At 32.2% G+C, this 26,564-nt stretch overlaps 3 protein-coding genes across 3 annotated transcripts in view; 1 reads left to right on the top strand and 2 right to left on the bottom strand.

Moving 5' to 3' along the window:
• Positions 1-26,564, bottom strand: part of LOC139502200 (uncharacterized) — a 47,104-nt gene that overhangs the window by 8,201 nt on the left and 12,339 nt on the right. The window contains exon 10 of the mRNA XM_071291627.1: positions 15,054-15,068. Within this exon, the coding sequence (XP_071147728.1) occupies positions 15,054-15,068 (15 nt within the window). The remainder of the gene's footprint in view (positions 1-15,053; positions 15,069-26,564) is intronic.
• LOC139502201 (myb-related transcription factor, partner of profilin-like) lies at positions 1,655-8,656 on the top strand. Its single transcript, XM_071291628.1, has 7 exons — positions 1,655-1,866; positions 3,636-3,798; positions 4,936-4,999; positions 5,398-5,460; positions 5,819-5,899; positions 6,987-7,067; positions 7,679-8,656. The coding sequence occupies exons 1-7, from the start codon at positions 1,706-1,708 to the stop codon at positions 7,849-7,851; spliced, it is 786 nt and encodes a 261-aa protein (XP_071147729.1). The 5' UTR covers positions 1,655-1,705; the 3' UTR covers positions 7,852-8,656.
• On the bottom strand, positions 8,115-14,316 carry LOC139502202 (putative nuclease HARBI1). The gene is made up of 3 exons (XM_071291629.1): positions 14,159-14,316; positions 9,284-9,541; positions 8,115-8,346 (listed from the first exon to the last, which is right to left on the bottom strand). Exons 1-3 carry the CDS (start codon positions 14,299-14,301, stop codon positions 8,115-8,117), a joined length of 633 nt encoding a protein of 210 aa, XP_071147730.1. The 5' UTR covers positions 14,302-14,316.

Raw genomic sequence — 26,564 nt, 5'->3', positions numbered from 1 at the left:
AAGGGTCTAACTTAAATAAGTTATTAGAGAAAAATAACGTACATGTCGTTATTGTGGGCTAAAATATAAAAAAACTGTGATCACATATGTATGTTACATGTTTCAAAGGGACAATATACAACCTTTATTTTGTCAAATTGTATACAAATTCTTTTGATATTATAATTGTCTTTATGTATACTTAACTTTAGAAAGATAAAACAGTCCATAGTTTGCCAATCATGCATAGTACACCTATGTTATTACAGAAAATATATGCCTGCAATAACTAAAGGGTGTTATTGCAGCTTCTCTACATCTCTTCGAAACCTTTTCTCAGACATATATCACAATGTATTTTAATTTATTGTAATAAATAATGATCAGAGCATGTAATGAGGTTCTGCACAAGCTTCCAAGTCATTCCCAAGTGTCTCATATAATAAGTTACATGCCTGTAATAACTAAGCCTTGTTATTACAGCTAAGGTTATCACTTAAAACCCTTGTCTCGTTGATTTACCATGGTTGATCAAAAATGTATTAATTGAATTGGAAAATTAGTTTTCAAGGTTATGTATTAAGTTACTGCGCAAGTTTCAAGAATTCCCAAGTGCCGACTGAAATTATAAATTTTTTATCATACATTTAACTGATAACAAAGACATGTGTTGCTACAGATTATGAAAAAAAGAGTAGACAACTCATTAAAGTATCTGTAATAACACATGTATGTTATTTTTCTCTAATATCTTATTTAAGTTACACCCTTGACTGAATATCATTTTTTTTGTTCAATGCAATTCTAACCTTATACATGTGTAAAAAAACAAAATCATACATTTTCTATTTGTCAGGCAACTGTACTTCTATCTTAATATACTTTCCTTTGGGGTTTTTTATGATATGAATGAAAATGTTACTTATGTGCAAGTAATAATTTCCAATTTTCAATACAATTGTGTATACAGAGGCGGCTCAAGATGGGGCACCCCTTATGGAGCTACATGAACTGTTAATCCAGACATTTTACCAGTTTCACTCCAAATTTTGTCTAGTTTGGTCTCCCCCACCCCTTTTTCAAAATCCTGGATCTACATCTGGTATATACAGATTTTATACATTATGCAATCCATACAGTCAATTTATAAAGAAAGCAAAACTAAAATTACAGCAAATAGGTCATAATAATACATATTATTACATATATAACTATATATATAAAGTTAGAACATTCCAAATATATAAATCAAAACTCAAATAGCAATTAGGTATACAATACTACATGTCAAATAAAAAAAACTAATTAAATCTTAAGCAAAGCATAAAAGCAGATTAAAAAGCATGTGTCATATCCCTACTCATAATTCATAATTTCATAATATCCAAAAACTGGTAGTAGATGTCTAATAAAACTAGACAGCACTGCTCACACTAAACAACTCACCACTGTCAAGCTGCTGACCTGGCTGCCGTTTCATAAAACAATCGCTAATAACGACTAACGTTAATTTTAGCGTGTAACTAACGACTACATAACGATGACGTCTACGTGTGTTTCATAAACCGTACGCAGAAGAATCGTTAGAATTTTTGATCGCTAGACAATCGCTATTTATTAATAGCACGGGGATTCCCGAAAACAGCACTCTTTTTCATTGGAGGTATGTTACATAGAAATTAGCAGACGAAAATAAGTACTGAGAGCATCTGACTACAGTCACAGTATGGAAAAAAAAATCAGTCCGAGAAAACCTCACTTTTCCAGTGAGGAGGTAGATGTAATTGTGGAGGGAGTGCAAGAGAATTACTCTAATCTTTTTGGAGCACTCTCCCCCTATTTAGACCAGAATAAAAAGAAGGCACTCTGGTCAAGTATTGTTCAAAAGTATGTGTATACACCACTGAATATTTTAAATAGACACAAATTGAATATTAAACCAAACAAATCAGTAACACAAAGATTGTTCTTTTAATAATTTGTCAGATGAATGCAAACACTATATTAGTAAACCGAAATCAGTCAAGTACCTGTTCGTTCCCCACAATATATATTCGGGATCCGGGATTTAACTTTATTTAAATTCGGGACCTCGGGATTTCGTGTTTTTAAGCCCGGGATTTCGGGATCAGGACCCCTCCTACCCCCCCCCTTCTATGTCAATGTTTTTTTTCTATTCTAAAATCTCGGAAACGAGAAGGATCACTAACCGCTTTTGATATGTATTTTAAATATGCACACTTCCTGTTTCCTGTTTTATTCTTCGAACACAATTTTATTGGTTTAAATTTTAATCTACCTCGACATTTAGATTTACATTATAAAGGATAAGTACTTTTACAATAAGCACTACAGTAACAGCGGACACTTTATTCAGATAGTCGTTGATGTGTCCCGTAAAAAAGAGAGGCGAGGAATCGGGAATACCAACCGGTCAAACCTGTTCACACTCAAAAGTCTAAAAATAAAAACTACTAAAACGCAAATTATAGCTAGAAAAAGTATGAAAAGGATAAACAGACAAAACAACAGTTCACTAGACAAATGCTAGACTATAGTAATCAGTTCATAAAACTAATTTTTTGAAAAAATTGAGAATGGAAATGAGAAATGTGTCAAAGAGACAACAACCCACCCATAGAACAAACAACAGTCAAAGGTCACCAATAGATCTTCAATGCAGCAAGAAACTCCTGCATATGTTTACCTTGTTGAACTGTATCCATTTAAAAAAATACCAAGTAAACAAGTAAATCTGTGACAATACTGGTTCTACAAAGTTTCTTAATGCTCCAAATATATCAGAGTATTATTATGCTTGTACATATCAGAGACATGTATACTAAATATTTATATGTCTCTGTAGATATTCACATTAACTTGCAAAAGGTCAATTTCTACCAGACACATCTCATATATATGTTTAGATACTGTAACACCTTGAGTGTGTAAGCCTGAATTGATGTTACTCATTTACACCATGGTATTATTATAAATTCAGGTTAACTGTTTTCAATAACTTAATAGGAGGATGTGTTCCACAGATATTATATGGTTAAATCTTTGAAACACATGATATATAATTAAAAGCATTTATTACATTGGTTGCAATGAATTACATTGATTTCCCAGTAAAATAAAAACCGATAATTTCACATGTGAAATAAACGTGGTTATTTCACTCTCTGACGTCATACAACAATAGGCGTTGTCAAGACGTCGATAAAGTCGGATCAAAACAAATTGTCAATGCGTAGGAAAAAGATATAGTTCCTTACATTTTCTACATTAATTTCATAAAAAAAAAGACATTTGCCAATGTAATAAAAAGAATAACTAATCGCCGTATTTGAATATAAAAAATAAGACAACTTGTGACCGAACGCCGCTATGGATTAAACTCTTGCGGCTCACTCGTTTAATCCATGCGTCGTTCGGTCACGCGTTGTCTTATTTTTTATATTCAAATACGGCGATTAGTTATACTATAAGAATTGATAAATATAGGATATCCAATTTCATTTGACAATGTTTGACAATATCTTGGTGTAAACCTATATGTTACTTTTAATCAAGAAATATTTGTTATATTAAAGCAAATACTTTTTCATTAACTATATGGAAGTAACAGCTCTTTTTTTCTCTCATCTAAATAGAGTCAATTCAATTAGTTCTGTTGTAAGAACTATCACAGAGGTGAAACACAAATGGCAGGATCTGCAACTGAAGTCCAAGAAAAAGGAATCAGAAAGAAATAGGCTACAGAATCTGACAGGTGGTGGACCAGCACCACCTGCTTTAACACCACTGGAGTTAAAGGTTGAATTATTTTGTTGTTTTATTATTGTTGTAGTTCAAACAATATTGTCATGATTGTTATTAATATATGAATATAAAGGACATATAAAGACAAATTTGATTGACATTGAAAAATTCAATAAGTAATAATCTGACACAAATGGTAGTTTCAATCCTTACATATATATATGTATATATTGTACTGGTATATCAATTCAATTTTGTGTGATTTTAGTGCTCATGAGAATAATATTGTGATGGATTCTAAGACTTTACAATTATATAAACATGTTGTACCAGCTTTTTAAAAAGTAAAATTGATGAATTTGCAATGTTTATAACAGATTTGTTATTACAGTACAATGTACATATATTTAAAATAAGACCCATTACAGTACAATATCTGGCTAACTTTCAAATTAATTTGAACAAGTTCCATCTCACGTTTTTATGAATCATTTATTAAACATCATGAAGTACAGATACAGTGACATTGATTACTTGCCTTAAATTACAGGATAATAATTAAAGGCTTTTTCCCCTTGAGAAGAATCCCAATTTGAAGATAATTTTTTTTTTTTAATTTTCCCAAAAAGATTTTTTTTCGTCCCAGGAGTGCAGTCTCAGTAGTAATTGTGCATGAATACAAACTGAAAAACACACATTCAAACATTTTTCATGCCGAAAAGACCATGTGTGCAGATTTGAGGGTCTGCTTATGTACAAAAATGTATAATCTCTGATAATAAGGGGTTCAACTTGAACTTCCAGTCAAATTCATGGTTCATTATAAATTTTGCAATTTGAATCCTATTTACCCAATAAAAAAGGATAGAGGTAGCTTTGAAGAATAAAAAAACAATATCACTGATCTGATATGAAGTATATAGCAAGTGAATTGAATGTTATCTTTTATTACTACATTGTAGTAATAAAAGATAAATTACAATAGAAATTAAATACATGAATATATGTATGTATGGGATACTATCACGACTATGGAGAACATTTATGAACCATTTTATATCAAAATACTAGACATATTTTCATATTGAATATAAATACTTGGTCATTTTCATATTTATTTTTGTATTTTGTACACATTTTAAATCTGTTCAATGTATATACATGTATATATATATCTACATTTATTTACAGGTTATTTCTATCATTCCCAAAGTTGCATGCTATGGAATTCCTGGTGGTATTGACACTGACAGTGGTAAGTTAAAATTAAACATGTTATATGAATCTATTTTGAATTAACTTAGGACGAATACAATAATAAGTGTCTTTCCTACATCTTTGAAACAGGTTATTTGTAAATTAGACAGAAACCCAACAAATACAAGGTTTAAAATTTATATTGAAAGTATGAAAGATAACTTGACCATTTTAAAATTAATGACTTCTGAGTTTTGTAGCACTCATTTTTGTAAAAAAAAAAAGAAATATATTTCTAAACTATTAATACAATCACATTTTTTTTCAGTATACATATATGTAACAAATAATACAATTCGTTTACAAAACAAATACCTTCATGTACAATATTTAAACATAAGTTTATTTTGTCAATTCTAATAATCATATCTTTTTGTTTTAAATTGATATCATTAGAGTCCTCAGTACAGATTCCAGACATGACCAACCTCCCAACATTACAGTTACCTGTTTCTCAGAGTAAGTATGAACATGAACTTGTACAATTTCACTGCTGAATATAAAATGACAAATCTGGCCTACGTTTCATTTAGGGTTTATTAAGTCCTGTACAATTTAAGAGATGTGCTTTATTCCAAAACTTTTTTGTTGTTTAAAAAAAACATAACAGTGTGTTACAAAATAAAATCACTTTCTTTTAAAATGTAACTTAAGGTATAGTCAAATCATTACTAGAAATATAAGTCTATGTTCAAGTTAAAGAAGACCAAGTCAATAAAATATTTAGCCAAAAAAAAAAAACATGATTGCAAACCAGCAAATACAAACACATTGATTTAATTGTAGTAGTTTATCATAATTTTGATTATTTTAATAGATGAACAAACAGATCCAATTGGTAGTGCTGATGACAATGTTAATATTTTGATAGACATGTCGACCGGAAAGGAAATCAGAAGTAATTCTTAATTACATATATATATTTTCCTACTTAATGGGGCACTAGCTGTCAAAGTCATGGTCACCGATTTAAGTCAAATTTTCATATCTTATTGATAACAGTGTAAAGCATTTATCCAAACTATCAAAAGTGTGAAATAAACAGTTTACAGAGGATAGGGTCAATAATATGAAGTTTGGTTTCTTGTGTATTTTAGTCTAGACTCCATCAAATTAAATATTGAGTTGACCTCAGATGACCATATAAGAAATGTAAACATAAATATACTAATGATTATATATAAATAGATTAAGCCAACATGTGCATTTGAATTTTTATATGTCTGTTTAATTTTATTTTATAGATTAAAAATATATGTTTCTTGTCGTTTTAACATGTAGAAGAAAGATTTTTAGTGAATTGAATCAGTCATCAAATGATTTACCTTGGTTTCACTTTCAATGTTTACATTCCTTTCCTTTAAATAAACAGTACACCTACAAAACATGCATTGTCCATCTCTAGTTAAGGGGTTTAATTGAAGTTAACATGAATACGGATTTAATGAGGTCAACTTATTCACTTGCAAGTGAATAAGTCATTATCAATATTATATAGATTTATTTGACCAAATTCAACCATGTTGGCAGCTAAAAGCAAATTATTATTTCACCATTTCACTGTTATCATTGATTGAACAAAAACATATTGTACTTTCAATTTTTAGACATCTTGTAGCTAGTGCCCCTTTAAAGAAAATTCTTTAATACTATTACTTCACATTTCTTTGATACAGTAGAAACCCTTTTTGTTTTAATTTAGAAAAAAAAACAAGTTTAATTTAAGGTTTGTGCTTGGACTATTGGTTTTAAGTCACAAGTATGAGTGCAAAATGTTATGTTATTGTTGACAATAAAATTTGAGAAGAAAATTTTTTCAGAGGCATAGGAAATATTGAATTAATTATAAATACATAATCTTTAGTCATTATGACATGTAACTTTATATCTGCACTACTCATGTTTGCGATTAAGTAGCTTATGAATATACTTAATAGTATGGAAGCTTAAAAATAGTTTCATTGGTTTTTATTTTTATTTCTCAGTTAACGAAAATGAAGAGACACTTTGTGGTATTGAGAGCAGACCCAAGGAACAAGCATCACCACCATCAAAGAATAGGACTGGTATGCCTAGTATATAGTTTCTATTATATCAGCTTTATTCTAAATTCAGAATGTTAATGTTATTTTTTTCAGTGAAATTTTAAATAATAATTTTTTTAGTTATGTTTATGAAATATTGGTTTCAATACTAGTATAATATTTGAAGCAATTCATAAACCGGAATTATATTTTATATAATGACAACATAAAAAAAGAAGATTGCAAATAACACAACTATCCACCAAAGTTTTAATAAAAGGGATGTAAGCAATAATAGGCAATTTACAGTTGTTGTCTATTTAAGGAGTGACTGATACATTTTTCTGCTTATGAAGAAATAACATTTTAAATGTGCACCTGGAATACATTCTATAAACAAGAAGAATAATTGTGAAAAACATAAAACATCGAATCAACTGCATAATAATGAAGAAATCAAATTTGTTTATTTTACTATTTCCACAGCAATTGTTCCCTAAAATTTATTACAAGTAATTGCTTTGCTGGCCTAAACATATTCAGCTGAGATGTATATTATTTTGTTACATAAAAAATTTAGTAATAATTTTCAATGTAGGAAGTAGAATATTTTTAAATCAATAATTTGTTGAATAGTATACCATTATTTTTAGGAAAGACAGTGGAAAGTGATTCTACCAGTAAATTGTTGATAATAGAACAGGAAAAGTTACAGTTGAAAAAAAGAAAAATAGAGTTAATGGAGGAAAGAAATGATTTGGAAAGAAAGAAACTGAAATTTTTTGAACTTATAGCAGAAAAGTTAACTGTAGTTAATGAGCAATAGGTCAAATTTATCCCTACTCTGTGTACAAGCAAGTTGATTATTCATTATTGTATCATGAATAAGTTTTATTTTTAAGTATTTTTCCAGGATAATTGTTCATACTCAAAAACAGATAAGTAATAAGAGGTCCATCTCTTCACAAGCATTTTATTACCGTTTATTAATTCTATTGAAGACTAATGAGATAATATCACTCTATAAAATATCCTTAAACTAGCATTTAAAATTAAATGATGGTTGTACACTATGTGTAACTGACATGTTTAGTTGAACCTTTGTCTCACAAGGGAGGCACGTGTGTTTATACCATCACGGAAAACATTGAAAACCTCTGGTTGCTCATGGTCATTCTCGTTATTGTCATCTTCCAGTAGTTCATCCAGCTGTGGAATAGACTTGTCTATGCAAATGTTGTGAAGTATGAAGCATGCTACAACAATGTTGGTACACTTTTTTGGGATGAAATGTAGGCATCCTGTGGTTTTGTGTAAGCACCTGGAATAATGAATTAAATCATTTACTTTCAAATTGTAAAGCATATTTTGTGAAGAAAATATGATGGTCACTTTCAATTTACATGTATAACAGGTTAGTCACAACAGTTTTGGTTTTACCCACATTTTCTGTTTGTGTAATAAAACTTTCATTTTTTTATGCAACACAACTCTTTACATCTGATGTTTTGCCTAATATATAGCAAATTTGTAAGTCATTTTAACTACTTTGAATTAATTCTGTATAATACATGTTTTTATTATTGATTAATGTACTTGACAATCAAAATAAAAGAACTGTATTGATGCAATATTTGTGACAGTTTTATTCCTTTGCTTTCCTCTATGTGTTTTACTGTGCAAATACTGATTAAGTGTGATGTTAACATACCCTATATATCCTTAAGTTTCTGGTTTGAGAAAACTGTAAATTTAGAAATAAGTGTATGCATTTATAATTGTGATCTAATTTTGGACTAAAATTATGATCTGATTTTGAACTTAAATTAGATCACAATTTGTAGTATCCAGAAAATTTCTGTTTAGTTCACAAGAAATTTAAAAATGTAATAAAATCATTGCAATAATTTCTCAAATTACAGTTGTACCAGTATATTTCGTCAATTATTGACTCTTTTAAGTATAATCCAAATAAGTTCCAAAACTGGTGTTTTTACGTGGGAGGTATATTGTAACATCCGTTAATATGAATATCACTGAGTCTGCGCTAAGTATATATATATTGAGAATAGAATTTTATCACGGTGTTGTATACAAAGCAAAAGAAGAAGGTAATATTAGAATAACTGGTAGATGTAGGTGAATCATTTTGGACTTGGTTATGATTTTGTATACTTATATAAAGAAATAAGTCATCATATCTTTTTATTAATTGTACAAGTAGTACCACAGGCTGTGCATTTGAACAATTTGTATACCTGAACCTGGATTTCAGAAGTCCAAAGGCTCTCTCAATTACATTCCTGGTACTTTTATGACATCTGTTGTATTTTTCTTCTCCATTTGATGATGGATTTAAGAAGGGTGTCAACAGCCATGGTTTCAGGGGATACCCTGAATCACCCAAAAGCCAGCCGTCTATCTGCTTGTTCTCGAATTTTTCACTTAAAGAGCAATTCTGCATTATGAAGCTGTCATGTGTGTTTCCAGGCCATTTTGCAACTACATTGGTAAATCTGAAATAAGAAGGCCATATGTCATACTTAAAAACAAGCTAATCAAAGTCTTGATATACATTCATTAGAATATTAGCTGTAAATCAACAAAAATCAGCTGATAAATAGCAATCATGTGTCATGTTTGCTTTGATTATTAAAAGGCACTAGCTTCAGTTATTTGGTAATGTAACAATAATAAAAATATTAGTGCACAAATCTGATAATGGGTCACGTTATGTTGCAGAATATCTGAAAAAGTAAAAGTCATTTAATCACCAATATAATGGGCTATGTATTTAGCCCAATATTCAAAGTAATTGTTTTCAAATTTTTAGAGCTGGGGAAAATCTATATCTTACTTTTATTTAATGTGAAAAATATTTTTGATGTTCATAACCAGTGTCCTTATTTGCTTCAAAATACCGATTCAGGGGCAGATCAAGCCATTTAAAAAATAGGGGGGCCCAACCCAGGACAAAAAGGGGTGTGTGTTCCAATTATATGTCCCCATTTAAATGCATTGATCGGCCAAAAAAAGGGGAGGTCCATACCCGGACCCCTCCCCCCCCCCCCCCCCGGGATTTGCCAATGCCGATACCAGGTCAAATTGAGTAGAATAATTGGTGTGTATATTGTTTACAAGAACAACCTTAACACACTATTATGTGTTTGGACTGTTGATTTTCCCTTTTGATTTTTGATTTTCCTTTTTTAATTTTCCTCAGGATCAGTATTTTTGTGTTTTTACTTTCTATCCGCTTTGTAATTTTTTTGTCGAGCCTGCAACTTTGGTAGCAGAAAGCTTTACATAGGCGTTAGCTAACTTGTTAAAAGCTTTATATTTAAAAGGTGGAAGACCTGGATGCTTCATACTTTGTATATAGATGCCTTATGTTACGAAGCTTCTGTCAGTCACATGTCAAATGTCCTTGACCTCATTTTCATAGTTCACCGACCACTTGAAAAAAAAGTTCAGATTTTTTTTATTGTTGAATTTTCTCTTATTATAAGTAATAGGATAATTATAATTGGTATGTGCGTACCTTGCAAGGTCCTCATGCCTGTCAGACAGTTGTCACTTGACCTCGACCTCATTTCATGGATCAGTGAACAAGGTAAAGTTTGGGTGGTCAAGTCCATATCTCAGATACTATAAGCAATAGGACTAGTATATTCGGTGTATGGAAGGACTATAAGGTGTACATGTCCAACTGGCAGATGTCATATGACCTTGACCTCATTTTCATGGTTCAGTGGTTATAGTTTAGTCTTTTGTGTTGTGGTGTGTTTTTCTCATACTTTATGCAATAGATCTACTATATTATGATCTATATGTCAGTCGCGCAGGTTTTATTTTGACCTTGATCTATTTTTCACGGTTCATTGCTCAGTGTTAAGGTTTTGTGTTTTGGTCTATTTTTCTGAAACTATAAGTAATGGGTCAACTATATTTGTTGTATGGAAGCATTGTTAGCTGTACATGTCTGCTTGGCATTGCTCCTCTGACTTTGACCTCATTTTCATGGTTCATTGGTCTTTGTTTTGTTATCTTTGTTAATGTTAAGTTTATGTGACAATTTTTAAGCTTTATATTTAGGACTATCAACCTAATATCAATGATAAGTAAAGAAGGCGAGACATTTCAGTGTGTGCACTCTTGTTTGCAAATAGTAATAAAATAAAATACATAAATAATTTAAATAAAATATTGTTCTCAAATCTATCAGTATGTTCCCTGTGTGAATAAACAAACATTTTCGTATGGAACGCCGGAACTGCCGTATTTTTCTCCTTTTAATTGTTTTACATTGTCTTATCGGGGCCTTTCATAGCTGACTATGCGGTATGGGCTTTGCTCATTATGAAGGCCGTACGGTGACCTATAGTTGTTAATGTCTGTGTCATGTTGGTCTTTTGCGGATAGTTTTCTCATTGGAAATCATATTACATCTTCTTTTTTATATTATGGTAAAACTTTCATTATACGGTGGTATTTTGACATTATACGATTGTACTTTGACCTTATACGATGGTACTTTGACATTATATAATGGTACTTTAGAATTATATGATGGTACTTTGACCTTATACGATGGTACTTTGACATTATACGATGGTACTTTAGAATTATATGATGGTACTTTGACATTATACGATGGTACTTTGACATTATACCATGGTACTGTGACATTATATGATGGTACTTTGACATGATACAATGATACTTTGTCATTTTGTAAAGACAATCAATTTGGGAAATGAGAAAAAACAAGAATGTGCACCCAGTACACGGATGCCCCATCCGCACTATCGTTTTAGTTAAGTGGACTGTGAAAATGGGGAAAATCTCTAATTAGGAATTAAAGTTTAAAAGATTATATCATAGGGAACATGTATACTAAGTTTCAAGTTGATTGGATTTCCACTTCATCAAATACTACCTCGACCAAAAACTTCAACCTGAAGCGGGACGAAGGGACGGACGGACGGACAGACCAGAAAACCTAATGCCCATAAATGGGACATAAAAACATAATGCAAGAATCACTCATGTTGAGAGAAATACTGAAGGTTGATTTGAAGCATGCGTTTGTACATTTTGGAAGAGTAAAGTTAACACCGAACATTGTTGGTATGCTCACAAGACACAAAAGACTGGACGGACCACCCCACCCCTATATTCGCAAGCGGATATGACATTGTAACTGGACCATATGCCTGTCCGAAACGTGTCCAAAGCATGTGCTCCGATGTTATTTTATTTCACCCGCCGCATGTGTCATGTCACTAGCTTTCTTCAACCATGAATATGTTGGCCAATGGTCAATACAAATGTTATATAGTACGACTCGTAATTGGGAGGAATAAGATTGTATATTCTTTTCGCGGTAGAATTTATGTTCATACGATATTCGTCTTGAACATGTATGAAATATTTGCCACTTGACGTTAAGCAACCAAAAATAAACCAGTTTGCGATTTTATTTATTTCTTTGTAGCATCATATGATGTTATATACCATGTGCAGTAATGTGCCATCCTTGTGAAACTAAATGAAATAGTTATTTGTTTACATAATTATTTCCCACCGCAAAAAATACAGAATATAACAATAAATATTTCCCTTCTATTCCTTCATGATAGTCCACATGAGGGTCTCTTAAAATTCTGAATTCTTATATTTCTAAAGTTGTTCTTTTCCGTTTAAATATTTTTTCCATTATTCTCTATTCAGTATTTTATGTTGAAAACTGTTCTCTACAGTCTGATCATTATCATAATTTGGCACCCCTATATTTCTTTAGAGAAAGAAGGTGAGACATTTTTGCGTGTGTCGTGTTTTTTTCTTTTTTTTCTTAAAATAATAGCAATAGGTCAACTTTATTTGTTGCATGGAAGCTGTATTTGTCTGTTTATTGGTATCACTTTAGTTTAAGTAAACCGAAGAAGTAAGGTTGGGATTGATTTTGTGGGTTGTGTTCCCAACAGTTTATAAAGGGGTCCAAATAAGCTTTTTTCCTAGTTTCAAATAACTTAAGTGTAATGTATGGATCATTCTGAAATTCTGGAATTAGGGGCCAAAAATTCAGTGCTCCAAAACAAGCAATTTACTTTATACTATTTAGTACATATATATTATTTTTACTAATTTAGAAAACTTATACCATATTAATATCTGAGTGAACTTATTTACCTTTAAAGTAAGAGGTAACTGTAATGTATTTTACGCTACGACGGGATCAGTTGGGGATATGAAGGTCGAAAATGTATTTTCGATATATGAGTTTGACTGTTCCTCTGATATCGTTCGTCTCTCTTTTGTAGTGATGGTAACATTTTACATTCCGGTATATATATATATTTTTAGTCGAATTTTTTTCCAGGACAATGTGCAATCATAGTATCAGTTTAGTTTTTCGACAATCTAATTAAAATATTGATCTCTGATTACGTTATACTACATATGAGTAGTATAACGTAATCAGAGATCAATATTTTAATTAGATTGGTTTTTCGACACAATCCGTCAAACATTTTTTTTTTAAATTTATAAGACCTAGGTAGTGAAAAAATCTTAATATTTGTTTAATTATTATTATCAAAAAAAAGAAAAATTGATAGTGTCATACCTAATGAAAAATTAATTATTTTATTATAAGTCAACGTGTTAATTATATACTCAAACGGTCATGACTATACGCGTATGGTCAAAATACCCATATGGTCCTCATACACATGAATGTTTGTATTAAGACCGGAGTAAATTTGTTTTGACAATCAAACATTCCCTGTTAAAACACGCGGACGTGACAGAAGACACCATTATGTAGCGTCAACAGTAAATAATGGATCGAAATATTTGGTAAACGATTTTTTTAACATAACTTGATTTAAAAACATGATTTAAGTCTAGATATATATGTTTTTTTATACTAGATAATTCACCTTTTAAGTCCATAGCACTCTCAGTCTATAAGAAAGACAGTATATTATTGCTGAAAGACATAATCTTCCGTCTTATCATATAATGGAACTCTGATGGAAGATGCACGTTAATTTAGAAGCTTTTTTTAATTCTATGTCTCCATACAATAAAGGAGATATTTGTGGAAGAGTTGATTTTCGTATACTTACTTCATCTTGGCATCACAAATGGCTTGCACATTTAAGCTGTGGTAATTTTTTCTGCAAACAAATATCTGTTCATCCTCACTTGGTCTTATTATTGGAATTAAAGTTCCATCAACTGCCCCAACAACATTTGGCATACCATACATATTATGAAAATCCTGCTTAATTTCTCTTAAAGAAGGCTGGTCAAGTGGGAATTTTAATTTGTACAGGAGAGAAGAAACCAAAGAAGTGGTAACTGATGATATTATCCTGCTTACAGAAGACCGGCTTATACCATGGATGTCCCCTATCTCGGACAGGAATCCCCCCTTTGCATAGTATCTTAAAGTTGTCAAAACTTGATGCAAAGGGGGAATGGCGAAGTTTCTAAGGGTTGGCCTCTCTAAATGAGGGGCAAGCACATCTACCAAGTCGAAAATACTCCGCCTATCTAAGCGGTATCTTGATATGAGTTCAATATCATTCAAACTGTCCATAATATTGGTCCTATCTCTAAAGACTCTTTCCCTCCGCATTGCCCTGCGTTCATTGTGTCTGATAATATGTAACGCGACGGCCATCTTTGCGGACGCTGCGATTAATCTGCGATAGGTTCAAGTTCACGCTAATAACGTTCGCGATTTGCACGCAATGTACGACCATCGCAAAGTACGTTTGTTTTATGAAACGGAATTTTAGCGTTACGTTTGGTTAACGTTCAAACGTACGCTAGCGATCGTTTTATGAAACGGCAGCCAAATATGAAATTCTTCTACTCAGCTTTACCTGACAAAAGTGTGAAGAAAATTTTTGTTGGACATATGAAGCGACAACAGAGTGCTTACATTAACAAATATATACCTGGCCTCCAAGCAAAAAAAAATAAGCAAAAAAGTTTATTCAGTTCTATACTTACTACAGATATCAAAGCCTGTAAATATAATTCTTTCATGAAAAAAAGTTTGACATACAAATGTATAGTATACTGTAAAATAAATATATAAATCTAATTACAGCATACTGCAGTTCAAAATTCAGATAATCATACAATAAGAAATAGGACTTTATAATTAGTATTTATATAGTATAATTTCACTTGTGTCTCCTGTAGTATACTTCCAATAAATCTCTGAACCTCAAGATCTAAAGTCATGTTTGATTGATTAATGACTGCTTGCTTAACATCCAATAACATTTTTTTTTAAGTTATTAAAAAATAGAACAACAAGTAAATTATGCAAGGTATGCCATCAAGAAGGAAGGGATAGAAAGGACAAGGTATGATAAGAGGCATATTTGGCCCCCCTTTTTCCCGATTTGAAAAACTTTTAAGTTGAAACCCATCCCGCTTGTGAAATGACCTATAGTATCTGTTCTTAAACGTATCGTCTTATTTTGTTGAATTATGTCCCCAGTTTTTTGCAAAAAGAGACCTCAAAAAGGCCATGAACAACGAAAAGTGTTAAAAATCTACAATTTTGTGACGTTTGAAGACAATATTCAACATCAGCGCCAACGTAGACCATCCTGAAATAATCAACCAGCTACTCTTCTCTACTATATCTTTCATCTTATGAAATATCATGGTGGTCTACGTTGGCGCTCATATTTTAAATTGAAAAAAAATAAATATCCGTTTGTTTACAATTTTGACAAATCGATATAATACGGCAAATGAACCGGTCCGGTTCCGACACTATTCCGGTAGCTAGATGCAGACGGAAAACCAAGAGTTGCTGTATCCTACAAGCACTCTCAAGAAAATACGGGTAAGCAACACATTTCCAACCCAAATCTTAACTACAGGTAAATAAAAAAAAACTGGAATTCTGCATGTTTGCAATAAGCAATTATAAATGCAAATGTAAGTTTTATTTACGAGTCTGCCGGGCAAGTGGATCAGGCCTTGACGGCTTGAGCTTGAAAACGATTGCATTTTGTATACAAATAAAACGTATCGTTGCCTGCCCTCAATAACTAGGAATATACTTTTGATAATCATATTTTGCAAGATTCAAGATGTTTCTTGTTAGAAATTCTTTTGTCTGTCGCTCCTGTAGGGGGAGGGTGTCTTCTTTCTTCATTTTTTAAAAATATATCCAGGGGTTAATAATTAATCAAAATATCAAGCATTCATAGATTTAACGTATTATCACCAAAAATATTACAGATAATACGTAAGACGTGTAATTAACACAGGCTATATATAAGCCCGACGCAGACGACATAGGTTTGTTTACATAATAAAAGAGTGACGTCCCCTGAAAATTGATGAATTAATTTTTCGTTTATATTTTTTTCCAACATGTAGAAATACGGTTTAAGTATGATTCATAATTAGGTTATCATTAATAAATACCTTTTTTTTTAATTTTGAAGTACATTGTTTAATTCAATTATTATACTTTGAACTGGAAAATTTTATAATGTACCAGTTACGGAGATGTAGAGGCTTAAATAATAGAACAACAAATCATATATCGTTTCGAAATTACCGACTGTGCAAATCTGTATAGCCAGTCAAGGTCGTCAAAAACGTCCACTTTTTGTTGCTTGGTATAAAAGTGACTGTGCCAAAACTGTATAGCCAGTCCAGGCCTGATAACTTAAATAAAAAGACAATCAAGGACGTTAAAATCTTCCATGTGTTGTCGTTTTGAACCATGACCGTGCATGACGAAATCTCAAATTAGACACAACAAGGTCGGAGGTTAAATGACATCCTTGATAATGAATATTTAAGAGGTCATGCCGGCAAATTCTGAAAAGGATAACTAAGAAAGTAAAACGCTCCCCATCCTGAAACAAACAAACAAATGTATGAAAAGTTTCGTTGCAAATGGGGAAATGAACCTGTTTTATCATTGCTTGAGTAACGTCTCACTTGTATGAAGTTGTAGTGTCTTCTATTATAAAAGTATAAAGTCTACACGCCACCAACGCAAAACGTATCTTGAGACGCACTAAGAAAAAAAATAAGTGTAACCCTTGTCCCTCCGTCCGCCACAAAATTTGTTTCCATCTCTAACTTTAGTTTTTCTCAACCAAATGATATGAAACTGATACACAATGCTTATTGCCAATAAAAACAGACCAAGTTCGAATTTGGGTGGTGTAACCCTTACTATATATATATAATTTACCGAAAAGGGGGGGGGGCATCATAAGTGTTCAATGAACACATGCTCCATTTAATTTAGATTGTAAGCACTCTTTCAATATTGTTGAATTTGATAAGCTGTCTTCATAAACTAAAAGTTTGTGGTTTATTTAGCATTTCTTTTCTTATAGCTCAACTTGATAAATCCCTAAGTACAAAGCCCAAGAAGAGTATACCGGAAAAATGTAGAACTAGTTACACGTATATCCGATAGAAGATTTAGGTAAATCATACAATATCCGCTTATTTTATACCAGTGCTCATGCATTCCAAAATATATCCATTCCAACCACTTCTGCTACAGTAAATGTACAACTCTTCGGATGTACTGCAACACTGCAACATTTATAAACTATGATTTCCGTATACTCATATAACAATATACCAGTATTCAAATGGTGCATAATCACACGGAAAAAAAAGTTCCGGCTTAAAGTTTAGCAGAATCATCTTCCCAATTCACTTGTAATAACAAATTATTATTAAAGAAAATGTAGATCTACTTTGCAATCTGGCAATATAAGTTTTTGATAGTTTTTTTTAAAAAAGATCTCACTTCACACAAGAAAAATAAGAAGTGATTATCTTTCGTGTTGTTCGCAGTTCTTATTTATGATGAACACATAAAGAAATACAATTGAGACTGGAAATGGGAACAACCCGACCAAAGAGAAGACAACTAAAATTGAAAGAAAATATATAACACCCCCTTCCCCATACAAATATAAATTGAAAGGCCTTCCACAAAGTCACCATTTTAATTAAGGGTGTATCCTAAAGGCTAAAACGAAGCGTACAAGTAACGCAATATTGTTTAGTTTTTATTTGTACATGTCATGTTTTGATTAAATACCCCAAGATCGATTATAAATTTTACGTATTGTAATGTAGTTCAAAAAGTGCTAACATTGCTACGCAAGTAGATTTTGAAACATTGTTCTTGATTTTGAAATGTCAATCAAAGATTAAATTCTTACGGCCTTATCCTGTTTATTTGTTTATTTTCAAATCATTAAAGATTTATCATCAACTATAATTATGCTTTTTTTTTCACATTTTGCAGCACTTTTGAAATTCCAGCAAGATGGTCATGATCAACAGCATTGATACATGTTATGTTGGATTCATAAAATAGGTAATTTATAAAATAAAAAATACTACATACAAAAATATACTCCTTATCTGTCCTCACAACGATTTATGTGTTCGTAGAAACCAAAGTAGATGGTTGTGCATATATGAAAATAAGGAGTTTGGTATGATTCCCAACTAGACAACTATCCACAAAAATTCAAATGAAGTAGATTTTAACAATTATATGAAAAAGTTGGGACTTTATCAATGAGAAAAACCCCATGTCATACAGTTGACTATACATGTACAAGGTCCAAACATCAAAAAAAATGTAAATAGACAATTGATAAAACTAACGACCAAATCTATAACAAAACAATTATATGGTTATCATATTTATATAAAATATAAACATTAACTCGGAATGTGGTATACGTTTACAGATAAAATATAAGACACAAGATAATCTAAACGAGAAAATGAACAGGAAACAATATCAGTGAGACAGGACAATGTTAACGAGACCAGAGACAAGACAATATACATGAAACGAGAAACAAAAGACAAGTACAAGACAATGAAAACAAGAGACAATATACAAGAGACAAAAGATAATGAAAACACGACAAGATACAAGAGACAATATTAATGAGACAAGATACAAAAGAAGATGTAACCGAGACAAGATACAAGATACACGAGATAATGTAAATGACACAAGACACTAATTTAATGAGACATGACACAAGAGACATGACACATCACAATGTAAACGAGACAAGAAACAAAAAACATGAAACAATGAGACCTTATTTTAATGGGACAAGACACAAAAGACATGACAATGTAAACGAGACAAAAGAGCAAGACAATGAAAACAAGAGACAATATACGAGACAATATTAATGAGACAAGATACAAAAAAAAAATGTAAAGAAGACAAGAAACAAAATACATGAGACAATGTAAATGTCACGATACCTCATTTAAATGAGACAAGACACAACAGACATGACAATGTAAATGAGACAAAAGAGCAAGACAATGAAAACAAGAGACAATATACAAGAGACAAAAGATAATGAAAACACGACAAGATACAAGAGACAATATTAATGAGACAAGATACAAAAGAAGATGTAACCGAGACAAGATACAAGATACACGAGATAATGTAAATGACACAAGACACTAATTTAATGAGACATGACACAAGAGACATGACACATCACAATGTAAACGAGACAAGAAACAAAAAACATGAAACAATGAGACCTTATTTTAATGGGACAAGACACAAAAGACATGACAATGTAAACGAGACAAAAGAGCAAGACAATGAAAACAAGAGACAATATACGAGACAATATTAATGAGACAAGATACAAAAAAAAATGTAAAGAAGACAAGAAACAAAATACATGAGACAATGTAAATGTCACGATACCTCATTTAAATGAGACAAGACACAACAGACATGACAATGTAAATGAGACAAAAGAGCAAGACAATGAAAACAAAAGACAATAAACAAGAGACAAAAGACAATGAAAACAAGACTAGATACAAGAAACAATGTCAATGAGACAAGATACAAAAAAAATGTAAATGAGACAAGATAAAAAAGTCAAGATACAATTTTAATGAGACAAGACACAAGAAACATGAAACAATACAATGTAAACGAGACAAGATACAAGATACATGAGACAATGTAAATGAGACAAGACACCATTTTAATGAGACATGACACAAGAGACATGACACATGACAATGTACACGAGACAAGAAACAAAATACATGAGACAATGTAAATGAGACAAGCCGCCATTTTAATGAGACAAGACACAAAAGACATGACAATGTAAACGAGACAAAAAACAAGTGACTCGACAATATGTATTAGACAAGAGACAAACGGAAATAGAAACGGGATAAGATACAAGGTAAACAAGACATGATACAGGCTGCAAAAGACAATGTACACCGAGACAAGAAACACAAGACAGTGCACAAGTAACTGTATTCATGTGACGATATACAATGTAAATGAGACAAGAAACAAAAGACAATGTACACGAAACAAGATACAATGGACAAGAGAAGACAATGGGACCGAGACAAGATACAAACAGCAATGTAAACAAGACAAGAGACAAAAGACAGTTAAACCAGGTGATGCAAGCAAATATGTATATGAAATATTTTTTATTTTTTATTTTATTTAGGCACTTAGCTATGGCTAAAAATTACAGTTGTGGTCTCTGCAAAAAGACGCATTTAACAGTCAAAAACAGAAGAACAATAGTAAATGAAAAAATAATAGATTATCTGGCCAAAACTCTTAAAAGGAATATTGATAATGCAACTACATGTATATGCTTGCAATGCAGGGCACAAATATACCGGGATATGAAAAAAGTGATGAACTCACCACAGATAAGACTAGGTACAACTTGCCAGCCAAACGATGATGATGATCCAGATTTTTTGGCAGAAGAAATATTACCAACAGAACTGATAAGCCCCAAATCTATACAGTTAAACCTTTCATCTACATCTAAATCTCATAGACGTTGTACTGTTTGTCAGAAAAATAGTAGTAATCGACATCGACAGGTAGTTGTACCACATGAGGCTCGAACTCAGGCTTTAATTGACAAATGTATCGTTATACCAGCAAATAGCAGATGTTGTCCAAATCATCTTTTGGGAAACTATTTTACACAAGAGTCTATTTCAAAGATACCAGAAGTAAATAACACTACACTTTTTAATAGAAGTGACATCACTGAACTATTAGACAGGGTTCGAGGAACATTGACATTAAATGGCAAACTTAACTTTGACTGTGCGCACTCATTGTCAGAGGAGGACACCAAAGACTGACTGGTTTAACAAGAAATCAGTTCGAAGCTGTTGCAAATACAGTTACTGACCTCAGGAAATCTGAAATAAGATCTGTAAAGACATGTTTGGCCATCCTTTTAGTTAAACTAAGGACTGGACTTTCAAATTCAATTTTAGCAACATTATTCTCATTAGAAATACACCAAATTCAAAGAGCGACGCATGCTGCTAGATCCTCTTTGATGAAGTCATTTGTGCCAAAGTTTCTTGGCTTTCAACATATGTCCCACGAGAAGTTCACTAGAGACCACACCACTCCAACAGCAAGAACTTTGTTTGCAGATGATCAACAAGAGACTGGTATTCTTGTCCTTGATGGGACTTATATCTACCTACAGAAAAGTTCCCACCATCATTTTCAAAAGCAGACATACAGTATGCATAAAGGGAGATCCTTAGTAAAGCCCATGATGATTGTTGCAACAGACGGGTATATTTTAAATGTCCTCGGCCCATATTATGCTGATGGTCATAACAATGATGCTTCTATCATTAAGCATGTATTTAAGACTAATGCTGACGAGATTAACACATGGATGCACGATGATGATGTCATGGTTGTAGATAGAGGCTTTCGTGATGCGGAAGAATTTTTGAAAAAATTAAATTTCAAAGTTGAGATGCCTTGTTTTCTAAAGAAAGGTGCAAAGCAGCAAACAGTCGATGAAGCGAATACCACTCGACTTGTAACTAAAGTGCGCTGGGTAGTGGAAAGTGCAAACGGCAGAATCAAACAGTGGAACCTTAATCCTAGGAAATTTTGGTCCCTTAGTAAATCTGTGTTAGGTTACAATTCAGATAGAACTATCCCCCCTTTAAAAGATAACATGAATCTGATATCTGATGATCTTGAGAAAGCAGAACTCCTTAATTGTTATTTTTCGGCTCAGATGCACTTGGGTCAACATGAAAATGACTTGCCCGCTCTACCGCCATTATCTTTTCTTACAGTAGAGCGTCTTCAGGAGATAGTAGCTGTCGAAGAAGATGTTCTTAAATATTTACGCCAATCTAACCCCCATAAGTCATGCGGCCCAGATGGTATATCAAACCATATCCTAAAGTACTGTGCTCATTCTCTGTATAAACCACTCACTAAACTCTTTAATTTCTCACTCCATTCTGGAGTATATCCATCTCTCTGGAAAGTATCTAATGTGTGCCCAGTGTACAAAAATAAAGGCGATAAAAATATCATGTCTAATTATCGACCAATTGCTCTACTATCATCTGTGTCCAAGATCCTTGAAAAAGTCATCTACAAGGCTATCTATGAGTTCTGTGAATTTAATGACTTACTCATCAGTGAAAATTCGGGCTTTAAGAAAAACGACTCAACAGTGAATCAACTAATTACTATTACTCACGAAATTTACAAGTCATTAGATAGCGGTAAAGATGTATGTACAATCTTTTTAGATGTTTCAAAGGCCTTTGATAAGGTTTGGCACAAAGGCCTGATTTTCAAACTTAAACAATTTGGCATATGTGGCTCACTTTTGTCTCTTGTAGAGAATTACCTCTCAGGTCGTACTCAAAGAGTCGTTATTAATGGTCAGACATCATCGAGTCAAAACACCTATGCTGGTGTACCCCAGGGCTCTATACTCGGTCCTTTGCTTTTTCTTATATATGTGAATGATATTAAAGATGGAATTGTCAGCAATATCAAACTGTTTGCTGATGATACGTCCCTTGTCAAACAAATTGATGACATCTCTGATTGTTTCCAAACTCTGAACAGTGACCTCGTCACGTTGAACACATGGGCCCAGCAATGGTGTGTAACATTCAATGCAGAAAAAACGGAGTATCTTATTATTTCTAAGAAGAAGCAAATACCACACTACCCTCCATTGATCTTAAATAATGTAAATATAAAGAGAGTTACATGCCATAAACATTTAGGTCTTATCTTGAATGATAAACTTTCTTGGACCGATCATATTGCTGATATTTGTAAGAAATGTCATAATAAACTGAACACTATCTTGAGGATGCGACATATATTACCTAGATTATGCATTGAAAAATTATATAAAACATTTGTTCGTTCATTGCTAGATTATGCAGATGTCATCTATGATAACTGCACTAGCGCCGATTCTGCAAACATTGAACATGTACAGAGACGTGCCTGCATTATATCTACTGGGGCAATCAGGGTCACAAAACATGTCACTTTATTGAAAGAGGTTGGTCTTGAGCTTCTCAAAACACGCCGTCAAGTTCATAGACTTACATACTTGTACAAAATTAAAAATCATCTTGTCCCAGATTATCTTTGTAATTTTCATCCATTGTTCCATCATAATACTGAAAACTATAACTTAAGACGACATGCTAACCTGATACCCATCAGGTCAAGAACAGTAGCATACTATAACTCTTTTCTTCTAGCTACGATTAGAGACTGGAATAGTTTGTCAGCTGAACTAATTACAGCAACATCTTTGGCAAGTTTCAAAAGGTTGTTAAAGAAGAATCTCAATTTGTGTAGTAAAAAAATATATTCACGAGGACATGGTTATGAGAAAAAGATTCATACTAGATTACGCTTAGGGCTTAGTGCTCTTAATGACCACTTGTATAAATATAATCTAACATTAAATAGGTTTTGCGATTTCTGCCCAGGTAACTGCATTGAAAACACTGAGCACTATTTAATTCATTGCGCCCGTTACACGAACTATCGGATTACTCTTCTACTTGGAATTAAGAATCTGCTTTGTCCAGATATAAATATAGCAATGTTGCGGGATCTATGTCCCAACTATCTGAGCAAAATATTAATAGAAGGTAGTGATGATTTGTCTGATGATACTAATTTAGAGATGTTTGAGTGTGTGTTTCGATTTATTAAATCTTCGAACAGATTTTCTCGATAGCTTAAAAACTTTTTTGACCTGATTGTGCTCAAAATTGTCTTTCCATAATCACTATTTTATATTACTGAATCATACATGTTTGTTAATTCGTGTGCATGTGAGTAAGAATGAGCGAGTGATTGGATGGGTGTGTAGTATTTGTATGTCTTGTCCTGTACATATTGTCTTGTCTTGTGTTTAACATGTTTGTATTCAAAACTTTGATAATTGTGAATCTGTATATATCTATGTTGAGGAGATCCACGCGTAGCCTCTGGCTGTTGGCAATCCTCTTTAAATAAATAAAGAATTACAAACAGTGGAAATTTTTAGATAAAGTGGTTGCCAACCACTACGTTCCACACATTGGGGACTTTGTACGAATTGTATGCGCTCTTGTTAACTGTTTTAGGCCGCCTCTCATAAATGATTTTGGCAATGATGATATAGGAAAAGAAATGATTGAAAAGGCTCAATTAGACAACCATGTCAAACTATATGTAGAGGAGCACAACCTTCTGAGAAGAAAAACTGTATACAAGGAAGTTGATGGTGCAACTGAGCTTATCATGTTCCCAAGGATATCTCTAGACCATCTGAGACAAATTACTATGGGTATTTACCAAATTAAGTTAGCTAAAAGGTATACAGATGCCCATCAGGAGGACGACAACTATGCATTGTACATTTGCAAGGATAGGCCAGATCTGTTGCGAGTAAAAATGCAGTCTCGCCATTCATCTTCTAGATGCTATCATTTGTGGTTGGAGTACGATGAGAATGATGTCAGTGGGTGGTATTGTACATGTAAAGTTGGGTCACGTATGGTCGGGTGTTGTGCTCACATCGCCAGCGTTGTTTGGTATCTTGGATATCAGAAGTGGAATATTGAGGCTGCTCAATCTGTCAATGCTTCCGGAAAGTTTTCAAATTCCATACTCAATGCTAAAGATGTTCCTGAAGAGTCTGACATGTCTGACGTAGAAAGTGTTGATTCATATGTAGAAGAATGACATTAACAAACTCCTCGCAACTGTTTTTGTTTATTCATAAGATGTTTATTGCTGTTATAATCTAAATTAAAAGAAGGGTTCACATTCCATATGTCATCACATTTATATAATTGTTCTTAAAAAACACGTTTTTTAACCACAAGACTTATTTTGTCTGAACTTGTAACGTAAGATGTGGAAGACTAGATTTTTTTTTTCTTCAATTTTTTCAATTTTCCGCTTTGTTAACACATGTTTTTTTTTAACTCCAAGCACTTGATAATACACATGTAACTTTGTTTAACTCAGGAATTTGTTGTGTTTGGTCACGTGTGTCGTGTAATTCTGTCAATTTTCTTTATTACTATTGGTAACAAAATTAACATAATGTTAAAGCACGTTAAGATATCTAATCAATTTGTAGAGTTTTAGTAGAATATTTCATACAAAGTACATTGTTATAATTGTTTGCAGTTGTGACTACCGGAGACCTAGTGTGTTAATTTCAAGAAATCTAGCAATATAATATTTTTTTAGAGAAAAATGTAATAGTTCTAGGAGGTCACCCTTTTTATGCATTTTCCCTCTATGAAGTGTTGACGAACACTGAACTTTGCAAACTTTTTTATGCATTTAAAATGTCCCTGTAATTGATTTAGTTCCCTAACAGATAAAAAACGAATTCTAGAAGCAACACACATTTGTTACAGAATACTTTGTGATCCCCTTCTCATTTGTCAATAGCATTTTTAGACGTTTTGTGTTTTAATGAAGTCGAATATTCTCCTCTGTATATGCTTTAGCTGGAAGCCAGTATAATAGTTACTGAAAAAGTTATAATTGAACTGACTTTTTAAATTTCTATCAAGTCTTTTATACAGAACTAGAAAATCGGATGAGTAGATATGTGTACAATGAAAATAGTAGTTGTCTTTAATTAATACCTGATTGATAGTTGCTTATAACATTTGTGTTGCAATGCAATATATAGACTTCTCAAAAAAAAAAGTATTGATAAAGATATCAATACTTTAGTGTACTCAATGCGAAAGAAAGTTTTTAAAAAATACCAAAACTCATGCTTGGGATTAAACAAAAGAATCATTATTAAACCGTTGCTAGGCACTATTTTTTTTTTATTGAAATGTTGTTGATATATATGAACTTCAATGCAATTCATTTTATTTCTTACAGTTATTTGTTTTCATATGAAATCATTTTGTTTTTATTTACAATAAAATGATTGTGCTCACATTTCTTTTAAATTATCATTTTGTGTCTGTTGCTAAGCAATATTTGTGTTGCTATGGTCGATATCAACATCCATATAAAAAATAGTGATGACTGATCGATCATATCAGTCTGAAAACCAGTTTAGATTTAAAATCTACAAATATTGCTATTTTTGTATATCCCAGAGGGAA

Source organism: Mytilus edulis, chromosome 13 (assembly GCF_963676685.1).
Source record: "Mytilus edulis chromosome 13, xbMytEdul2.2, whole genome shotgun sequence".
In the NCBI taxonomy this organism is placed as follows: domain Eukaryota; kingdom Metazoa; phylum Mollusca; class Bivalvia; order Mytilida; family Mytilidae; genus Mytilus; species Mytilus edulis.
This window is presented reverse-complemented; position numbering and strand designations above follow the sequence as displayed.